We start from the raw sequence: 16,937 nt of genomic DNA on the forward strand, positions 1-16,937 counted from the left end.
ATAAACACAGACTGTTTCTGTGAAAATATAATGGAGCACATGGTGAGTATTTGTTACTGCTGCAGTATCTGCAATGTATTTTTGACACACGCTTGCTGCAGAGTGCAGCCCACTGCAGCAGAGGAGGGAAGTCAAATTTTCTTCCCTCTGCACTCGGTGGAAAGCACCGTGTGTGTGCTTTGATGAAAGGTACAGCAAAAACGTAATAGCCAACAACTTTGCCAGCACTGACAGAAAACACAAGTGGGAAGCCTCTGCATCAAAGCAATTCTAATTTCCCTGTGTTAGCAGTGGAATTAGGAGTGACCTTCATCTGCTCTTCATACAGGCGGCTCTGACAGGGAAAGTCATGCATGAATTGTGGCAAATTTAGATGAAATTATGGATTTGAGAGACAGCTGTAATTAGGTTTGAAGCAGACATTTAAATACTTTTTGCTGGATCGACCTAGAGAGCTCAGCCTTCTCCAGGGCAGAATTCAAATAGTAGCGAAGGCTTTTGTGCACCACCTGAACATCAGAGCTTGGGAGACAGGTACGTGGTTTGGAAGAAAACAAAATGGAAGTGAGAAGATTAGTGATTCTTCTGACAAAAGTCCTGACCTCTGTGGCCAGCACCAAATGTCTGAGCGGCCCCTGCACATTGCCTGCAATATTAACTTTTTTTTTTTAAAAAAAATAGAATCTGAAAGCAATTGCCCTGTCAGGAAATAAGGTAGTGCCTGGGCTCACCTCAGCACTGTTCTGGCCTGACCTGCTCCAGGGTGGCTGCGAGCCAGCCTCAGCAGGGCTTTGCCCCAGCCCCTTCTGCTGGGGGGGCATAGCTGTGGGTCCCTGAGCCCCCCGAGGCCCCTGGCAAGGCTGCTGCCAGCTCCTGCGGGGAGAATCATGGAGCAGGAGACGCAGGCTTGTCCCAGCTCCTCTCTCAGCTTTCTGATGAAAAAAACCACATGAGGTTTGTTGGTTTATTGTTAACGTGCAAACTGTGCCCCCTGTCCGGGGGAGGAAAGGGCCAGGACTCTCCTAACAGGTGTCAGGTGGGATGGAGGTTCAGCTGCTCGTGGGGAAAATCACCTGGGAAGCGACCCAGCATGGGGAGCCGTTAATTCCACTGGAGCGGCCATCGCTGCACCAGCCGGTCTCCCCAGTGTCCTGGCTGCGGGAGCACCAGACTCTCGGGGCCCGCAGGGGTGGTTTTATTCTCCCAGGAGGGCAGAGTGAGTAGTTTAAGGTGCCTGGTTGTTATATTTTATAACAGGTTTCTCAAGTGCTTCCAGATAATATAGATTAAATAATTTCACTATTAAGGAGAAGAAACAAGTTGTTCCGTTTTGAAAAAAGGGTTATAACTTACAACGTTATAGCCTGCTGATGTCATACACATAAGAAAAGTTAACTTCTTCCCTTCCAATGTACTTTCAATACTTTTTTTTACCTACTACAGGCTGCAGGGATGCCAGCATTAGGAAGAAATTCTTTACTGTGAGGGTGGCGAGGCGCTGGCCCAGGCTGCCCGGAGCAGCTGTGGGTGCCCCATCCCCGGCAGGGCTCAAGGCCAGGCTGGCCGGGGCTGGGAGCAGCCTGGGCTGGGGGGAGGGGTCCCTGCCCGTGGTGGGGGGTGGGACTGGGTGGTCTTGGAGGTCCCTTCCAATGTTCTATGAGTCTGTGATACTCAAGTGCAGTCTGCTTTTCAGAGGGAGGAGCTGTACTGGCCAAGGCAAACTTGGGATGGAGTGTGGTAGTAGGCTGCTTTTTGGGTTTCCATTAAAATTTTTTTCTTCCTTTCAATCACACTTTTTCACACCTCTAGACAGTCCCCTAAACTCTGCAACAATCAGGAGAGTGCCAAGGACTGTTCAGGTGAAGCCTGTTCCACTGACCTGCTCCTTCTGACTGCCCCTCGTATCACAGCTCCGTCACTCTGCCTGCCAGTTTTTCCCACAGACACAGATCTCAGAGCCTTTTTCTTCAACATGCCAGAAAGTGGGCAAGCACCTGCTGCCTCTGAGCCGCGTGTTGGCCTTCCCTTCCACAGGAAGGCCAGGAGTGGTGCTGGCAGCAATGGTGACAGTGGGAGTGCAGTGATGTGCCGACTCTTGACTCAGGCAGGGATGCTCCCATCCATCCCGTCCCATCCCGTCCCATCCCGTCCCGTCCCATCCCGTCCCATCCCGTCCCGTCCCATCCCGTCCCATCCCATCCCATCCCGTCCCATCTTGTTTTTTCCCCCAAGGCTCCCAAGAAGAAGGATCATCATTGCTAGTTTATGTTGTTTCCAAAACTATTGATGTTTTTTTGCCAGACACTGCACAGACCAGTCCCTCACACACGCAGCTGGGAACTGCTGTTACTGTCTTCCAGCACCCAACTGGACTTTTAGTTACCGTCCACCGTGACCTACTTAGAAGGCGACCTAAAAATCAGCATCCATCTATACCACCACAGCCCATGACTCATTCGCTCTTCTCAGTCTTAAAATTAAAGCCTCTAGAAATGGAGATTAGCATTGTCTGGGAATATATAAAGTAGCACTTGAGAGGACTTAGTAAAACCAGAAGGAAAAAAACCCCTGTATTGGGACTTCTACAAGGAAAATTTTCAAAGCTGTGTAGCACCACCATTTATTAAACAGAACTGTGTCCTTAATAACTGTTCCTTCTCTACATATTTTTTAAAATGAGACAAAAAAATAACCTTATTTCAGTGTTATCAGTCTTAAGGATTTGCTCTGATTTACCATGCTGTCTTCCCAGCTAGTGTGACTCCAACAGACACTACTGAGCCCAAACCTGCAGAATCCCTTTAAGGAACGCATCCAGCTTTCTGATAAAATTTGCTGACGGAATTTTATGATTTTAAAATTTTCCTTAGCCAAGTCTACAAATGAATAGAAATCAGTATGGAGGGGGGTTATTTATATGTGCAAATCTGTGAAAATGCATTCAAGTACAGCTGGTGAAGCCCAGGCTAGGGACTTGTTCAACTTGCCAACCTTAGTTTTGCATTAAGCAGTGTTTATGGATGTGCCAGGATCCATGGTTTTTCAGAATGCGAGTATTTTGGCCTGCTCTTTATTTGCCTTGGTTTTCAAATCACCACCGGAGTCAGTGGAAGTGAAACCACTATTAAACTTATGCAAGACTAAGGGAATCGGGGGTGTAAGTTCAGCAGTGGTTCAAGATCCATGATGGTCTTTGCATGGTAAGCCACAGAGAAGCAATAACGCATACACACTGATAACCGGTGAACAATAGCATCAGGCTTCTTCCCGACACCCCCACATCCCTGTGCAGAGCGATGCCGCAGCCCAGCCCAGCCAGGTGCTGCCCCACTAGTGATTCCAGAAGAGGTTTCACTGCTTACACGGCCGCTTTGCCCTGCAGCACCGGGCAGCGCAGCGGCTGCTGGCACACAGCAAAGCTTTACAAAAATACCAGACTACAGTAAATCAGCTCCAGCTTATTTGGATGTGGCTACCCAGAGTAGCTTGCTGTGCCAGCAACAGCAACATGGGGAGGCATGGAGAGCAACGCTCGCCGTCTTGCAGAGCAACCACACCCAGGGCCATCCCCAGCTGCTTGGAAGTTGTCTGCATTTTTTTTCTCTATGAGGAGCAGATGGGGAAAGGCGCAGGGATGGCTGGAGTTACAGGTACTGGTGCCTCTCGGGAACTGTCGCTCCCTCAGTGCTCCTGGGCCATCTTGCTGTGGGATGGGGTAAGCAGGTCCCACGCTGCAGCCCCAGGCTTTTGAAAGAGAGCTGCTCCCCCTGCACGGGGGTGGGTGGGTGCCACCTCTCACTGCACACCTGGCATCTGCCAACTCTGCAGCATCTTCTCTGAGTGGTCGCACCCCTACATCAACAAAACCAACCTGGTGGTCTGTTTCTATGATTAGTCATGGACAAGGTTGAAGCCAGAAGAAAAGAAAATCCTCTGTACTCCTAATTGCACCATCATCAAAGCCACGTGCACAGGTGGCGCAGAAATATCTCCAACACATGCTGCTAAAAAGACAGAAATTTAGGGAGTGGTTGTAAGGGGACACGTGGGGGTCTCAGTAACATTAAGCAGGAAGCAAAGCCCAGCTCGCAGCTGAACCTCCCTCCTACACCATGCCCCAGCCATCCCCTTCCTGGGCCTCGGCTTGCGGGGGTTTTGCCACTCAGAGAAGGTTCCCATCCACCCCTGTCCTTCTGCAGCTCCCCCGTGGCACAGCCATGCACTTCTCCCACTCCACAATTGTCTGCACTGGGGAGAAAGATCTGCCTGTATTTCATAGGTAGGGATGAGACTCTTCCAGGGTTTTTCCAGTTGCAAGTCCTTTTGCCCTGCAAGATCTTGGAGATATTCATCAGGAACATACAGGAATGGAGAACTCCCATTATAACAGTGAATCTCCTGGGAGACAAATTTCCATGACCTGCCTACCAGAAGCTGCCCGTGCCGTACCATCACTCCTGTGCGGACTGCCTTCTCTGGTGTGCACAGCGCCCAACACCTACCCATGTCTGGCTGGCACCAGTTTTGTGTACAACTGCTTGTAACAGGAAAGGCTTCTTCTCTTCTTTGTTGTGTTTCTACTGAAATAATATTTTATTTCATGGTCACTCCTGGCTGGAGGCAGGACTCGGGCTGGTGCCATGCCAGAAACCAAGGAGGCTGTGGGTGCTCTCTGGCTGGCTGCAGCACACAGGGAGCTGCTAACATCGAAGATCCCTCCCATTTCACTGCTGAAATCAAACTAGTGAATACCCACTTCAAGCAGTACATTTTGGTGGTGAACTTTTCTGGGCCGAATTTCAGTTCCCACTCTGGATATGGCGAGAGCAGGACAGTCTGGGAGCCGCCTGGGCTGGCCCATCCCCCGAGCATCAGTGTCACGTTCCTGCATCAGTGATGGGGAGAGGTTATCTGCACTGACGGATTAGCGACATGGAACAGGGATGGAGAACTCACTGCTGGGATAAAGCCTCCTGTGATCCTTTTCCAGCTCCTACTAAATGCTTTCCCTCCCTGATGCTGGGCAGATGGTGTTGGAAGAGCAAGGTGATGACCTTACACAGCACAGAGCAAGGCGGGCTGTAAAGCCACCCTGTCACTGAGGAAATCATGGGCCATCGTCATGGCCTGCCCAAGAGCCACGCTCGGCAGCGGCTGCCCCAGCTAGCGCAGCGCTGCACGGGGAGAGGCAGAGGTGGCCACCAAAGGGGACACACTGGAGCCGTGGCTGCTGCTGTATTTGGAAACGAAGAGTGAAAACAAACTGGCAGAGCAGCACCCGCACCTGCTGGCTGCAACAACCGCTCTGCAGATCAGCGGGAGAAGCTGCAGGAAACCCAACGACCCACGGTCCTCAGCACAGCTCCCAGGTTGCACAGCTCAGGAGGGGGGCGGAGGCCTGACACCTGCCCGCTGCCCCCCTTCCCTCCCGCGGTGGCTGGCTGTTCCCGGTGATGGAGCCCAGCTTCCACCACGCGCAGGATGCCCCTGCGGGCTCTTTCCCCCCGCCCACGCTCCAGCAGCCCTGTGGCCTGCGGCCGCCCAGGCCCGTGGCTGGGATGCTGAGCCGTCTCCCATGGCTTCCCCGCGCCGCTGCCAGGAGGCTGCCAGCCCCCGGCCCAGCAACTTTTCCCAAGTGGGGAAAATGGCTCCTGCCCTAGGGGGAGGAGGGAGGCGGCCGGGGGGAGCGGGCGCCGCGGTAGCTGGCATCTCCCCCTGCCGCGCAGCGCGGGGATGCCCCAGCCCCGCCGGTGATGCTCCCCCGGCCACGGACCGCCCCGTCGGGGCGGGAACGGGCGGCACCTCTCCGCATCTCCCGCACCGCACCGCACCGCTCCGCGGGGAAGGCGCGGCCTCAGCACGCCCCCCCCCGCCAGCCCGGGCCCCGCCGCCCCGCCCCTGCGCCGCCGCGGAGCGCAGCGCGGCCGCGCAGCCCGGCCCGCCCCGCCGCCGCCGCTCGCCGCCGCCTTTGTGTCTGGGCGCCGCCCCGCGCACGGAGGCGGCCCCTGCGCGGCGGGGCCGGGCAGCCGCGGGCGCGGGCAGCCCTCGGCGGCGCCCCCGGACCGCGGCTCGGCCGCGCATGGACGCGCGCTCCCGCCTGCACCGTGAGTACCGCCGAGCCGCGGCCGGGGCCGGGGCCGGGGAGGTCCCGCGGGGTGGCGGCTCCCCCGCGCTGGGGTGCCGCCGCCCGCGCGGTGCGGGCGGTCCCCGGGGTCGGGCTGCGGGTCCGCGGGGCGGCGGGCGCCCCTCGGTGCGCAGCCCTCGGGCAGGCACCGCGCTCGGGGCGGGGGGGCACCGCCGCCCCCGGTCCCCGCACTGAAATGACATGGCCGGTGGGTTTGCGCGCTGGTCCCCCGCAGCCCGCCCGAAAGGAGGCGGCGGGCTCGGGCGGCTCAGGGGAGCCCGGCGCTCCGCACCTGCCCCGCGCCGCGGCGGGCTGCAGCGGTGCCGTTCGGGCGGGGACCCGCCGCCTGCGCAGAGCCCGCCGCGCGTCCCGGTCCCGGTGGCGCCGGGCTGTCCCTCCCGGGCCGGCACGGCCCCGCCGGAGGAGGCTAGCATGCGCTGGGAGTCGCTTGCCCGGGGTGCGGGGAGCCTTGGGGCAGCAGGTGTGAGCTCATACCTGCGCCTGGGGAATTCAAAGAGCCTCCCGGGCGGGGGTCTCGGGGGCCGCGTCCCCCCGGGCGCCCCCCGCCTTGGGCAGGACCCCGGGGGTGCCCCGCGGTCCGGGGGCGGGCGCTCCGCGCCGTATTTCAGCGGGGCTGGTCGCCCGGGGAGGGGGGACGTCCGTGGAAGCGCCGTTGAAAGTTCCTTGCGTTTTGGGAAATGAAACCCGACCCGCACCCCGGGTGTTTTTGGTACGCCTGTCGCTGCCGTTAAATCCCCTCATTTTGCTTTTGTACATCTCTGGTTTTCAGCTAAAATCTGCAGCCACGTGCCGTTCTCGGGTTTAGCCCCAGGTGTTCTGGGTAACGGTAATCCTTAGGCACAGGTGAACCAGAAGGCGTTTTCTTCCTCGTTAACACGACCGGAGAAGTGACTTAATCTGGTGGGTTTTGCCATTATGCATCTGCTGCTCTGATACTGACAGAGGATGTATGCTTGCCATGGCAACCTCCCCATCGCCTATTACAGCCACTTCTTGGGAAGTAGCGAGACTTGTTAAAGAAATAGGAACAGCTGATTTCAGAGTCTGCGTATTTATAAATAAATTGTGCATCTTGGAAAACATGACCTTTTTTTTTTGAGAATACTAATGTTGTTTCGGTTCATAAGTGTGGGGATGGAGAGGGAGTCAGCCTCTTGAGCAGGTCATGTATTTTTCTTTTCATGCAACCGCAGTGAAAGAAGGTGCCTTCATTTTTCAAACAGCATTAATTACTGTAATTTATTTCTAAACCACATTAATTTAATGGTCTTATAATCAGATATCTTGATTTGTCATTTTAGCTCGACGTCCATGTGAACTTTAACCTTTGCCAGTATTTGCAGTGTTAAACTTTTCCTTGATAAACCAGTATTTTTAATTTTTTTAAATTGTCTCACACAGGAGGAGCTTTTCTGTGTCTTTCTGTTATACAAACAATATGAAACACTTAAAAAATGGTTTTACCTTAAAGCAATTTTTGCAGTTGCTGGAGTAATAGTGATCATCGCTGGTTGTCCACTGTGTGCTGGATGCTTAACAAGTAGGGAGCAAACGCTGCGCTCTGCGGAGAGGCTGCTGCTCGGACCCGGCGTGCCCAGCGCTTGCTGCACGTGTGGGAGTCCATCGAAAGGAGGAGCAGTGCGTGGGCATGAACAAATTCTTTGCTCCTTGGTCCCACATGAATTTATAAATGCTTCTCAGTTGGTCATTAAAAAATTATTAAAGTCATAGTTACTTATAAATTGGGATTTAAAAAGGAAGGTGGTCCATTATCTCTGGAATGTTGCAAGGTAGCAGCATGCGCATGCTATTAAAGCCACAAAACTTCAGATTAATGAGGAATTAATAGCCCCTGAGGTGTTTGCATCTGTACAAAGCTTCGCCTGTGTGCACTGATCTTAAAGCAGAAATGCCAGCGATGCAAAATCCAGCAGAGCGTCAAACTTCATCATAGACCTGGAAAACAGGGATTAACCCACATCTGAACGTGACCAGCAGATGCTCCCGAGGGAGAGCAGGCTGCAGCTGCATGGTGACCCCAGAGCCCTGTGCCCGTTCAGCCACCCGTGGGCCCCGCGCCGGCCCTCGCCTGCACCCAGCTGCCATGGTGCTGGGTCCTCTGGCAGATGCTGGGACCTGCTGCCCGGGAGGGGTTGTTTGGTGCCTGGGGTTATGGATGGGAGGTGGGGACCAAAGGTTTTCCAGTGCTTTGGAAGTGGTGTTTAGCCTGCTAGACGTACAACGAATTCAGCCCCTACCTGGCCTGCTGGTGGGTGGTATGTGAGCGGTGGCTCTGTCCCTGGAGTTGCACAGAAGCCCCAGCGGTGGTCCTGGGCAGCTAGCCTTGGGCGGACCTGCTTGGACTGGTGCCCTGAGGGTCCGACCTTCTGTAGGTGGGTGTAGGAGCAAATGCTGCCCTTTAAATCAGGGTGTGTGAATCCATCAGACTGATCGCTGGCATGTTGCAAACCTGCTGGTCAGCCGGATCAGTGTCTGAAAGCCTGCACCGATTGCCCTGTGAAGTGCCGTATAGAAAACAGTCCCAGAGGTAGTTCAGTGCTACTTTATAATATGAATTAATGATCTCTGTAGATCTAAGCTGAGCACAGACCAAGCACCTGAATGTTATATTAAGCCCTATTTAAAGATTTGTAAGAGCCACCATGTGTCTTTGGTTTTCATCTCAGCTTTCTCTAATTTTAGCGTGGTTTCTGTAGGCTTTAATTTGCCGGCACGGCAGATTGCATCAAATCCTAGGACAAGTCTTTCAGAACTGTTAGCTTTTCATCAGATCTGTTTTTCTGGGAATGCAGCAGTTTGTTGATGGCAGAGAGATCCTACATGTTTTACCGTGTGTCTTCACTGGGCAGATACACGCCTTTTAGTGCGACCTGCCTAGAAGTTACAGAAGAGTTGGAGAGGTGTAATGGTCGGGAAGGAGAACGTGTGGAAGGAGCTGTCAGTCAGGCAGGGGGCACCTTCGTGGAAGGAGGGGCTGCCACTGGCAGTTCTGTAGCCAAGTGCAAAATGAGGGAAGTAAAAGAGCATAAAATCTGTGCAGCTTGGGAGGTGCCCTGGAAAGGTGGAGCAAGTAAAATGTTAATGGGTCAAGTTATGGTGAAGAAAGAAAGAAAGAGAGGAAGCCGTAAGCTCAGGAAGGCTGCTCTTTTTCAATATAAGGAGGAGAACATTCTTCATCCTTTAGTTCACTTGTATCCAGAGTGAATGAATACAGCTACAGGAGTTCAAGCTTATTGGAGGAAAATGCCCCCCCCCCCTCCCATTTTGCTGGGGAGAAATGAAAATGAAAGCTGGTGCGAAGAAAATCTGAGAGAGCAATTTGAACCTTTTATAAGTGTAGGACACAGTGGGCAGAAAAAATCACAATCTACCTCAATTGGATGAAGGGCAGCGAAGCCATTTATTCAGAACCAATAATCAAGGTGTGTGGAACGGTGGGATTCCTGTGGGTCTGCGCTTGTGGTGTGAGTTCCCAGGGATGGGAAACAAACACTTTGCTTTGTTGCATAAATTGTCAGTCATTACTATTTTTTCAATGATGTGCTTAAGATGTAAAGACACACTTGTGAAATCTTTGATGCTTAGTTTATCACTGAAGTTTGGTGCTTGGAAGTTATGATGCGGACTATAAATAGAGCAATCAATAGAGCAATCTTCCAGGTATAAAATACATACTTAAAGAGCATTTTTATAAACAGGAAGCCACGTGAGCTCAGGAGGTTGTGTTGTATGTATCGTGACAGCATCACAGAGCAGAGCATGCCCATCTGCTCATTGACGGTAGGAGTCGGCGGGCTGTGGGCGCTGACCTCCAGTCACGTAGCTGATGCTCAATTCCCTGGAGAGGGCTGCTTTGAAGCGGAGACTCGAACGGAATTTAAAGCCTTGGTTGACTTGGATTGCTTCTCAGCTGCTGATTTTAAAATACTGCTTTGTTGTTGACTTAGGGAAGATTGTGGAAGAATGATGATGGCGTGGCAGGAGAAAGATGGCATTCCAGAAACTGTTCAGAGAGGGGTCCGCTGTCATAATGGAATTACACCTGACTTGTGTTATTTCGGGAGCTGCGCGGAGGCCATCATCAGTGCCGTCCTTCCTTTCTGCAACATGCATCATTTCATCTGTAGTGGGTGCTGGGTCTTGCCTGTGGTCAGAGATGAGCAAGCCCTTGAGAGAGCCGAGCCGAGAGGCCTAGGAAGAGCTGTAAGGAGTTGAGAGAGGCCGTCGGCGGGGAGGCCTTGGTGCCTTTGGTGGCCGAGGAGCGGAGCTGTGGCTGGCAGGCCCTGGTGGCAGAGCAAGGGGTGGCAGCAGCAGCTGCTCTGGCAGGGCCAGGAGCTCTGTCTCCAGCTCCTCCCAGGTCAAACCCCACCAGACCCTCCCACCGTCTGCTTCTTTTGCATCACTTTATTCTCAGATCTAAAAAAACCTCCATTCAAATGCCATATGTTCTGTTTGCAACACCACATCCCATCTTCTCTTTGCCGTTGCTATTCTCCGTGTTTGACCGTTGAAGAGTCTTTCAGGCAGAGGCTCTTCACCCCCGGTAGACTCTTTGTGACGCGTTTATCGTCCTCATTGCTCTCCACAAAAGGGCAGGTTGGCAGGCTGAAGCACCGCCCTGACAAGAGGGAAGCGTGGGGATGGTCACAGACCGATGCCTGCAGCTGGGGGAGCTGGTGATGATATTGATGGGGCTGGGGAGGGGAACACATCACCCCAGTGGGAAAGGGCCTCTTGATACCCGGTGGGCAGCTTCACTTCCTAATTAGCATAAAATCTGCTAAAGGTGTTGTTTCAGTGGTGTTGAAATCTTTTTGTACGTTGTGTTTAATTTTGCCTCAGGTATTCGATACACTGATCAAACTGTATGGCGCATGTGTTAGCGTTCCCACCTCTAGGCATACTGAAGCTTTAGCTGTTGTTACGATAAAAATTCTTAAATTTTAAAGCCTGAGTACTAAATTGGTAGCTTTCAGCAGTTCTCTAATTATGTGAGACATTTTTTGTACTTAACAAATGGTTCTTATTCTTGCCAGCACTTCAGCCCGGTGTTCTAGGACTGTGGGTGTCAGGGAACAGAACATATTTCTGTGTCTGTGAATATGATCCCACACGTTGTCTTAAGTGGGAAAATGTTCACAGCCCTTATATGGTGAGGGATTTTTTTTTTTCCTAAATCCATCAGTGCTTTCTCCTGCAGTAATAACGCAGTTTTATCTTCCTGATGCTTTGTAGGCTGGATATTGATTATGAACCAGAAATATGAAATGGGCTTTCTTTTTTCCTGACAAAGATACCCTGCAGTGTGACCTGCTCTGTCTTGTAAACCTTTAAGAAATCGTTTCTAGAAATGGTTGATGGTTTTAAACAGCTAATCAATGTATAGATGCCAAACTAATAGATAAGTACATGAAAGCAGCAAGGGTGCTGTTTCTGCCTGGTGTTGTGCCTCTCTTCATCATTGCTGTGAGTTTACATGCTGCTCCTTGTGTTCAGCCATTTCGACAGCAGAGTTGCAGTCTCCTGGCTGCACAGGCAGCCAAGCACTGTAGAAGAAACTAAGAATTCTGCATGTCACAGCACAGTGACATATTGCACAGCGATGTGCCATGCTTTCCAGTCGTGTGCTGGAAGGTATCTTGCCATGTTATGCAGTGAGACTTGTGAAGTACTCGAGTTACCCAGAGCACCTCGTGATGCTCTGAATGAATGTCGGTGTGAGGCTGGTTACAAATTTGTAAACGTATGAAATAAAGGGTGAGGAGTTCTTTAGGGTCATGGAGAAGCAGAGTTACGCCCAAATGGATTTTGTTGAGGAATACTCATTTTTGCACGAGATACTCCAGCCCAGTGGCATCACGCTCCAAAATCCTTTTGGTTTGTAACAGGAAGGCTTTGTAATGCTCGTGGTTGTATGCAAGAGTCGGAGGTGTGAGGCTTCCTCCATGCTGGTTACTGGGAAGGCTGGAGGAGGGGCTGGATGTGCTGCAGCTGGAGCTGGGGGGAGCCCTGCCGTGGTCACTCAGCACCGTGGCGTGGTGCCACCTGTTTTTGGAGGCTCCTTGCTGTATGGCTGTTTCAGTGCAAAGCCTGTGTCATCACCCAGTCTGGAGTCACCCAATGTAAAGGGCAGCCAGCTAGTGTGCACAGGAGAGAAGGAAGAGTAATGACGTGAGCATGGATGCTGTTACCCATTGTGAGCAATGTTGTTTCATGAGATTTTGTGACCACCCTTGTTTTGAGGGACTATGCATGTTGGTCCTCTCCTGCATGGGCATATGGCAGGAAGGGAAGGAAATGACCTAGTGTGGAGGCACAGAGGAGTGGGGATCTGTCAGGATCCATGGGGTTCTGCAGGGATCCGTGGGGAGAGGTGAGGGTCAGGCAGGTGCTGGGGAGCAGCTGGAGGTGCAGCCTGAACAGGGAGGCGCAGGATCCTCTGGGACTTCCTGGGCTGATGGTCACATACTGCATTGCCTTGGTGGCCCTTGGGTACCTTCTTCCTTTTTGCATCCGTGCTTTGTCCTGTGACAGATTAGAAAGTATTGCTTCAAAGGCTTGTCTGGCAGAATGTCCTGCACCCCCGTGTCCTTGTAGGGTAGCACTGGGTGCTGGCAGTGACCTGTGTTGTAGGACTGGAGGGTCTACCTGATCCCTGCTCCGTGAGAAGGATGTGTTTGTCTGACGCACAGCACAGGGCACCTGCCTCCAGTGCCCGAAGGAGCCGTGTTGTGTCACCTGTGCGGAAGCACGTAGTCCCCTCTGGAATTTCATTCATAGATTCATTTGTTGTCCCATGAATTAAGAAAATGTTGTGATCCTGTATATGGGCAGGAAAATGAATCATTATAGTACAGAAATTTAGTTATGATCGATGTGAATAACATTCCAAGGTTCAGTAATTTTCTTGAAAATTCTACCACTGAGCAAAACTTATTTATACAGGTGACTTCTAATTTTTAAGGTAGGGTTTAAGTATCAAAACAAATTGGATCAGATGCTGTGAAAGTCTCTATGTTTTTTAGTGGAGTGACAATTAAGTAGAACCACCTTTTGCTTCCTGAAAGGAAGAAGCTATCGAGTTTTGAGACAAAATTTAATGGGTTTTGAACAATATTTTTTACCAAATACTTAACAGAAAAACGGTTTATGTGAAAAATGCTAGAACATAGATATATTCTATTTATAGCCATATATTGATGTGGTTGATATAACAGCATGGTTTATAGGTGCCACCTAGAACAGAGGATTTGACTCGGAACTATCTCCAGGACAAAGGCCATCTTCATGGGCTGTCACAGACTGGGCGACAGACTGCAAGGCGCTTCTGCCTGGTGTGCATTTTGGGGAACAACAGTCTGCATGACATTTGAGAACAACCTCACTTTAATATGCATGTATTTGTAGGAATTTTTCTTGCGTTTTCAAAATTATGGTTTTCTTTATTTGTTGTTCCGTGGTTGCAGATGCTGCAGTATTTTTCTAGGGTTTTCTTTCCCCTAGGAAAGCCACACTTCAGGATTCCTGCGGAAGTATCTGTGAATGAGGCCACGCTAAAAAATGAACACTGACATGCTTGCCTGTGCTAGCACATCAACTTTCAAATCTCGGCACAGAAAACTCCTTTAAAGTATTTCTGTGCATTTTCTGAGGCTAACCGGTGTCTGTGTGTCTTCATTATGCCAGTGAAAGGCACTCTCATTAATGGGATGTCATTAACACTTTCCTGCTGAATGATTATTTCCATTTATAATAGCAACAATATGTTAAGTTCCACAAGTTAAAAATTAAGATCCTGGAACTGCCAGTCAGAGCGCAAGGGCTGCTGGCATTCTTTAATCATCGCTGCTATTTTTGTGTGGACAGATTTAGCATAAATAGGTGTGATGCAAAGTGTCATACCATATTTAGTCCTTGTCCAAGACATCTTAGTTCTGGAATGATGCTCTTTGTATAAAATTAATCAAGAGAGTCCATCTGTATCCATGGGGAGGGGTGGGGAAAAACAAACAACCAAAACCTAGTTGTATAATTTGCCTCCCTCCCCAGTTTTTCTTTAACTGACTTTGTGTGAAATACAACAAAGCAAATAGTTTCCAATACAGTGAAATGATGACCCTGCTTGTGAGGCGTATGTTTTGTGCAGTAACTTAAAGGGCTGCTTAATTTGTGGCAAATTCAAGAGTGCATGGAGCTAAGTGGGATTATGCTGGTTGTTGTTGAGTTTGGCTCTGGTCCGTAGTTGTCTTTAGAAACATTCAGGTCTACATCCCTTATTCAGAATGTGGTACTTTAACATACTCCTAAGGTTTCTTTGTTCCCTTATACAATGGAGTTTTGGTTTGTTGCTGCTGTTGTTTTTTCCACCTTTCAATATTTCATATTATGTCTCAGCAGAGACTCTTCTGTGGTCGTCTTTGTTACCCGCTGTGATGCCCCACCAGCCCCTCTACCTGCTCAGGCACTGCCTTCCCCCAGGGAATGAAATTAGGACAAGAACAAGGAGTCAGGAGAGTGGCATTTCTAAGGACTTGTGTTTCTTCCATGCAGCTCCTGCAATTGGGATGTCATCTGTAGATTTGGTTAAAGCAGGAAAAAAACCCTCGTCAGTGTTGGCTGTCAGATTAGCCTGAGATTAGATAAATCTTAATTACTTCTGCTAGATTTGATTCTGACTAGTCACACTAAACTCATTATAATAAGTTACAGGGTCACTTTAGGAGAAACTGAGAGGTAGGATTAATGCACTGTGCTATCAGAAATTGTTCTCTGATGCCAGGTTTATTTGGAGCTCTCATTTTTGCACTGGAGATGATGACGAGCTGCTCCCAATCTATCTTCTCCATGCCACCTGGGATTTGGTAGATATCTATCATGGTTCTTCCAACTCATGTCTTTTATAAACTGACCTACTTAGTGACTCTTCACAGAGAAGTCTATACCTTTGCCTGTCCTTTTCATCCTATTTTGAGCATCTTCCATATCTAGCATGTCCTTGCCTTTTATTTCAATGAGGGGACCATTTTTTAATACCTTTAGAATAGCGCTGGGAAACCTTAAAGCAAAAGAAATTGTGTCCTTTCTGAAATACTTTGTGTTTTTCTAGTCCATTAGTCTGAATGCACTGACTTTGGCAGCATGGGGTGAGCAGCATAAAACCCCATAACCATTATTAACAGAAATATAAGATTAACAGAATACAGTAAGTTTGTTCTTCTTAATAAATGCTTACCTAAAATACAATACCATTTGAGAGAAATGTTCATAGTTGACAAGAAATAAAAAAGAGCAGTCATTATCTTTCTAATGAACTGATAAGTCTGAATATTAAATCATCTAGAGAAGCTACCTCTTAGCTTCTATCCATCCTCTTTCACCATTACTGTACGTGAGAGAACTTGGCTGCTACTTTCTTGGGGGTTAAGAAAAAGCACTTTAGCATTGAGTACAAAACACTATCAGCCCTGTTCTCTTCAAACATAATTTGTGTGTGTGCATGTATAGTATATGTGTATATATATTTAAATATAGATTTATATTAATACATGCATAAAAATTTGAGTTCACACTGGTCGTAGAGATTGCTCCATTCTCACAAGAGAGGACCTGGAAACTTTTAGCAAGTAAAATGCAAACCATTAAAAGTTTTATGACTTTCAAAACCTTTAGCATGTGGTGGTGTCAGGGCTTCATTTTTACCTCCTGGGGCTTCCTGGTTCCCTCTGAAAGATATGTAGTGGCGTAATTTCTGCTGGAACAGGTTAAAATGGAAATGGGGTGTGCAGAGCATGTTTCAATTGATGTGTGTGTCTAGGAAATGTCACAATACTCACTGCATTTGGCAGGAGGCAATGAGTGAAGGCAGGCACTCCATAAAGCAGCATGAAAGCAAATGGCACAGTAAAGAAATCTTGGAGCGGAATTGTTTTCTTCTCGAAGTCCAAAGAGCATTCATGTTCCTTGTTGCAGAAAAGAAGGCCAGACTGCTTGCATGTGGGCCCTCTTGGGTCTGTGCAGCAGACAGTGCCCCCTGACTCTGTGAAAGGGAGAGGCTGCTCCGAAATCCTGCGGGTCCTAATGACCCTGTTGACTCACGTTTTCATCGCAGCTCAGCTGCCATTTCAGGAATTTTTAACAAGCAGCTTGATTTTTCCTGTGAGCCCTTCGTGCACAGAGGCTGCTGCAGAGACCCGTGCTGCTCCTGCCGTTCCTGGAGCACAGCAGCCAGGTGACAGCCCTGGGCAGCTTTTGGTTAGGCTCCCATCCCACGCACCACCGCAGCAGCAACCTGCAGCAGCCCCCAGCTCAGGCAAGCTGCGCTTTGCACAGCAGCGTGCTCTGTGAGCGCTGCTTTTCCTCCTCAGCTGTGCCATGCTGGCCTGTTAACCTTGAAACGGTGATCCCGTGATCCGCGGTGACCGCTGAAAGCTTTCTTTAGAGACAAGAGTGAACTCGCTGTCCTGTGCAGTCCTCTGCTTGCCTTTGCATGCAAGGCACAGGGCTGGATGTTCAGGTCAGCCCCAGTGCCATCTCAGCAGGGCTGGTCCAGCTGGTGGGATCTTAGAGTCTGACTGGGATGCTCTGGTTGTGCGTAGGTTCCAACCTTGTGCCTTCAGGAAGACCAAAGAGCAAAGCTGTTTCCTGCAGAAAAGATGCAAGGGTGGATACTGGCTCTTTGGAAAGCTTCTTGGGGTGGTATTTTTCTTCTTCAAGTTTACCCTGAATTTCTGAAATATCTACATAAAAAAAAGTAGATCTTTTCAGGCACACA

The 16,937-nt window shown here is 50.1% G+C and overlaps 1 protein-coding gene across 6 annotated transcripts in view; it reads left to right on the top strand.

Annotated features, from left to right (window-relative positions):
• The first annotated feature begins 6,053 nt into the window (after positions 1 to 6,053).
• LRRC7 (leucine rich repeat containing 7) overlaps positions 6,054 to 16,937 on the top strand; it is a 182,456-nt gene continuing 171,572 nt past the window's right edge. For all 6 annotated transcript variants that reach the window (XM_040610695.1, XM_040610688.1, XM_040610689.1 and 3 more), the window contains exon 1: positions 6,054 to 6,104. In XM_040610695.1, the coding sequence (XP_040466629.1) occupies positions 6,080 to 6,104 (25 nt within the window). In that variant the 5' untranslated portion in view covers positions 6,054 to 6,079. The remainder of the gene's footprint in view (positions 6,105 to 16,937) is intronic.

The sequence above is a fragment of the Falco naumanni genome, chromosome 11 (genome assembly GCF_017639655.2).
Source record: "Falco naumanni isolate bFalNau1 chromosome 11, bFalNau1.pat, whole genome shotgun sequence".
In the NCBI taxonomy this organism is placed as follows: domain Eukaryota; kingdom Metazoa; phylum Chordata; class Aves; order Falconiformes; family Falconidae; genus Falco; species Falco naumanni.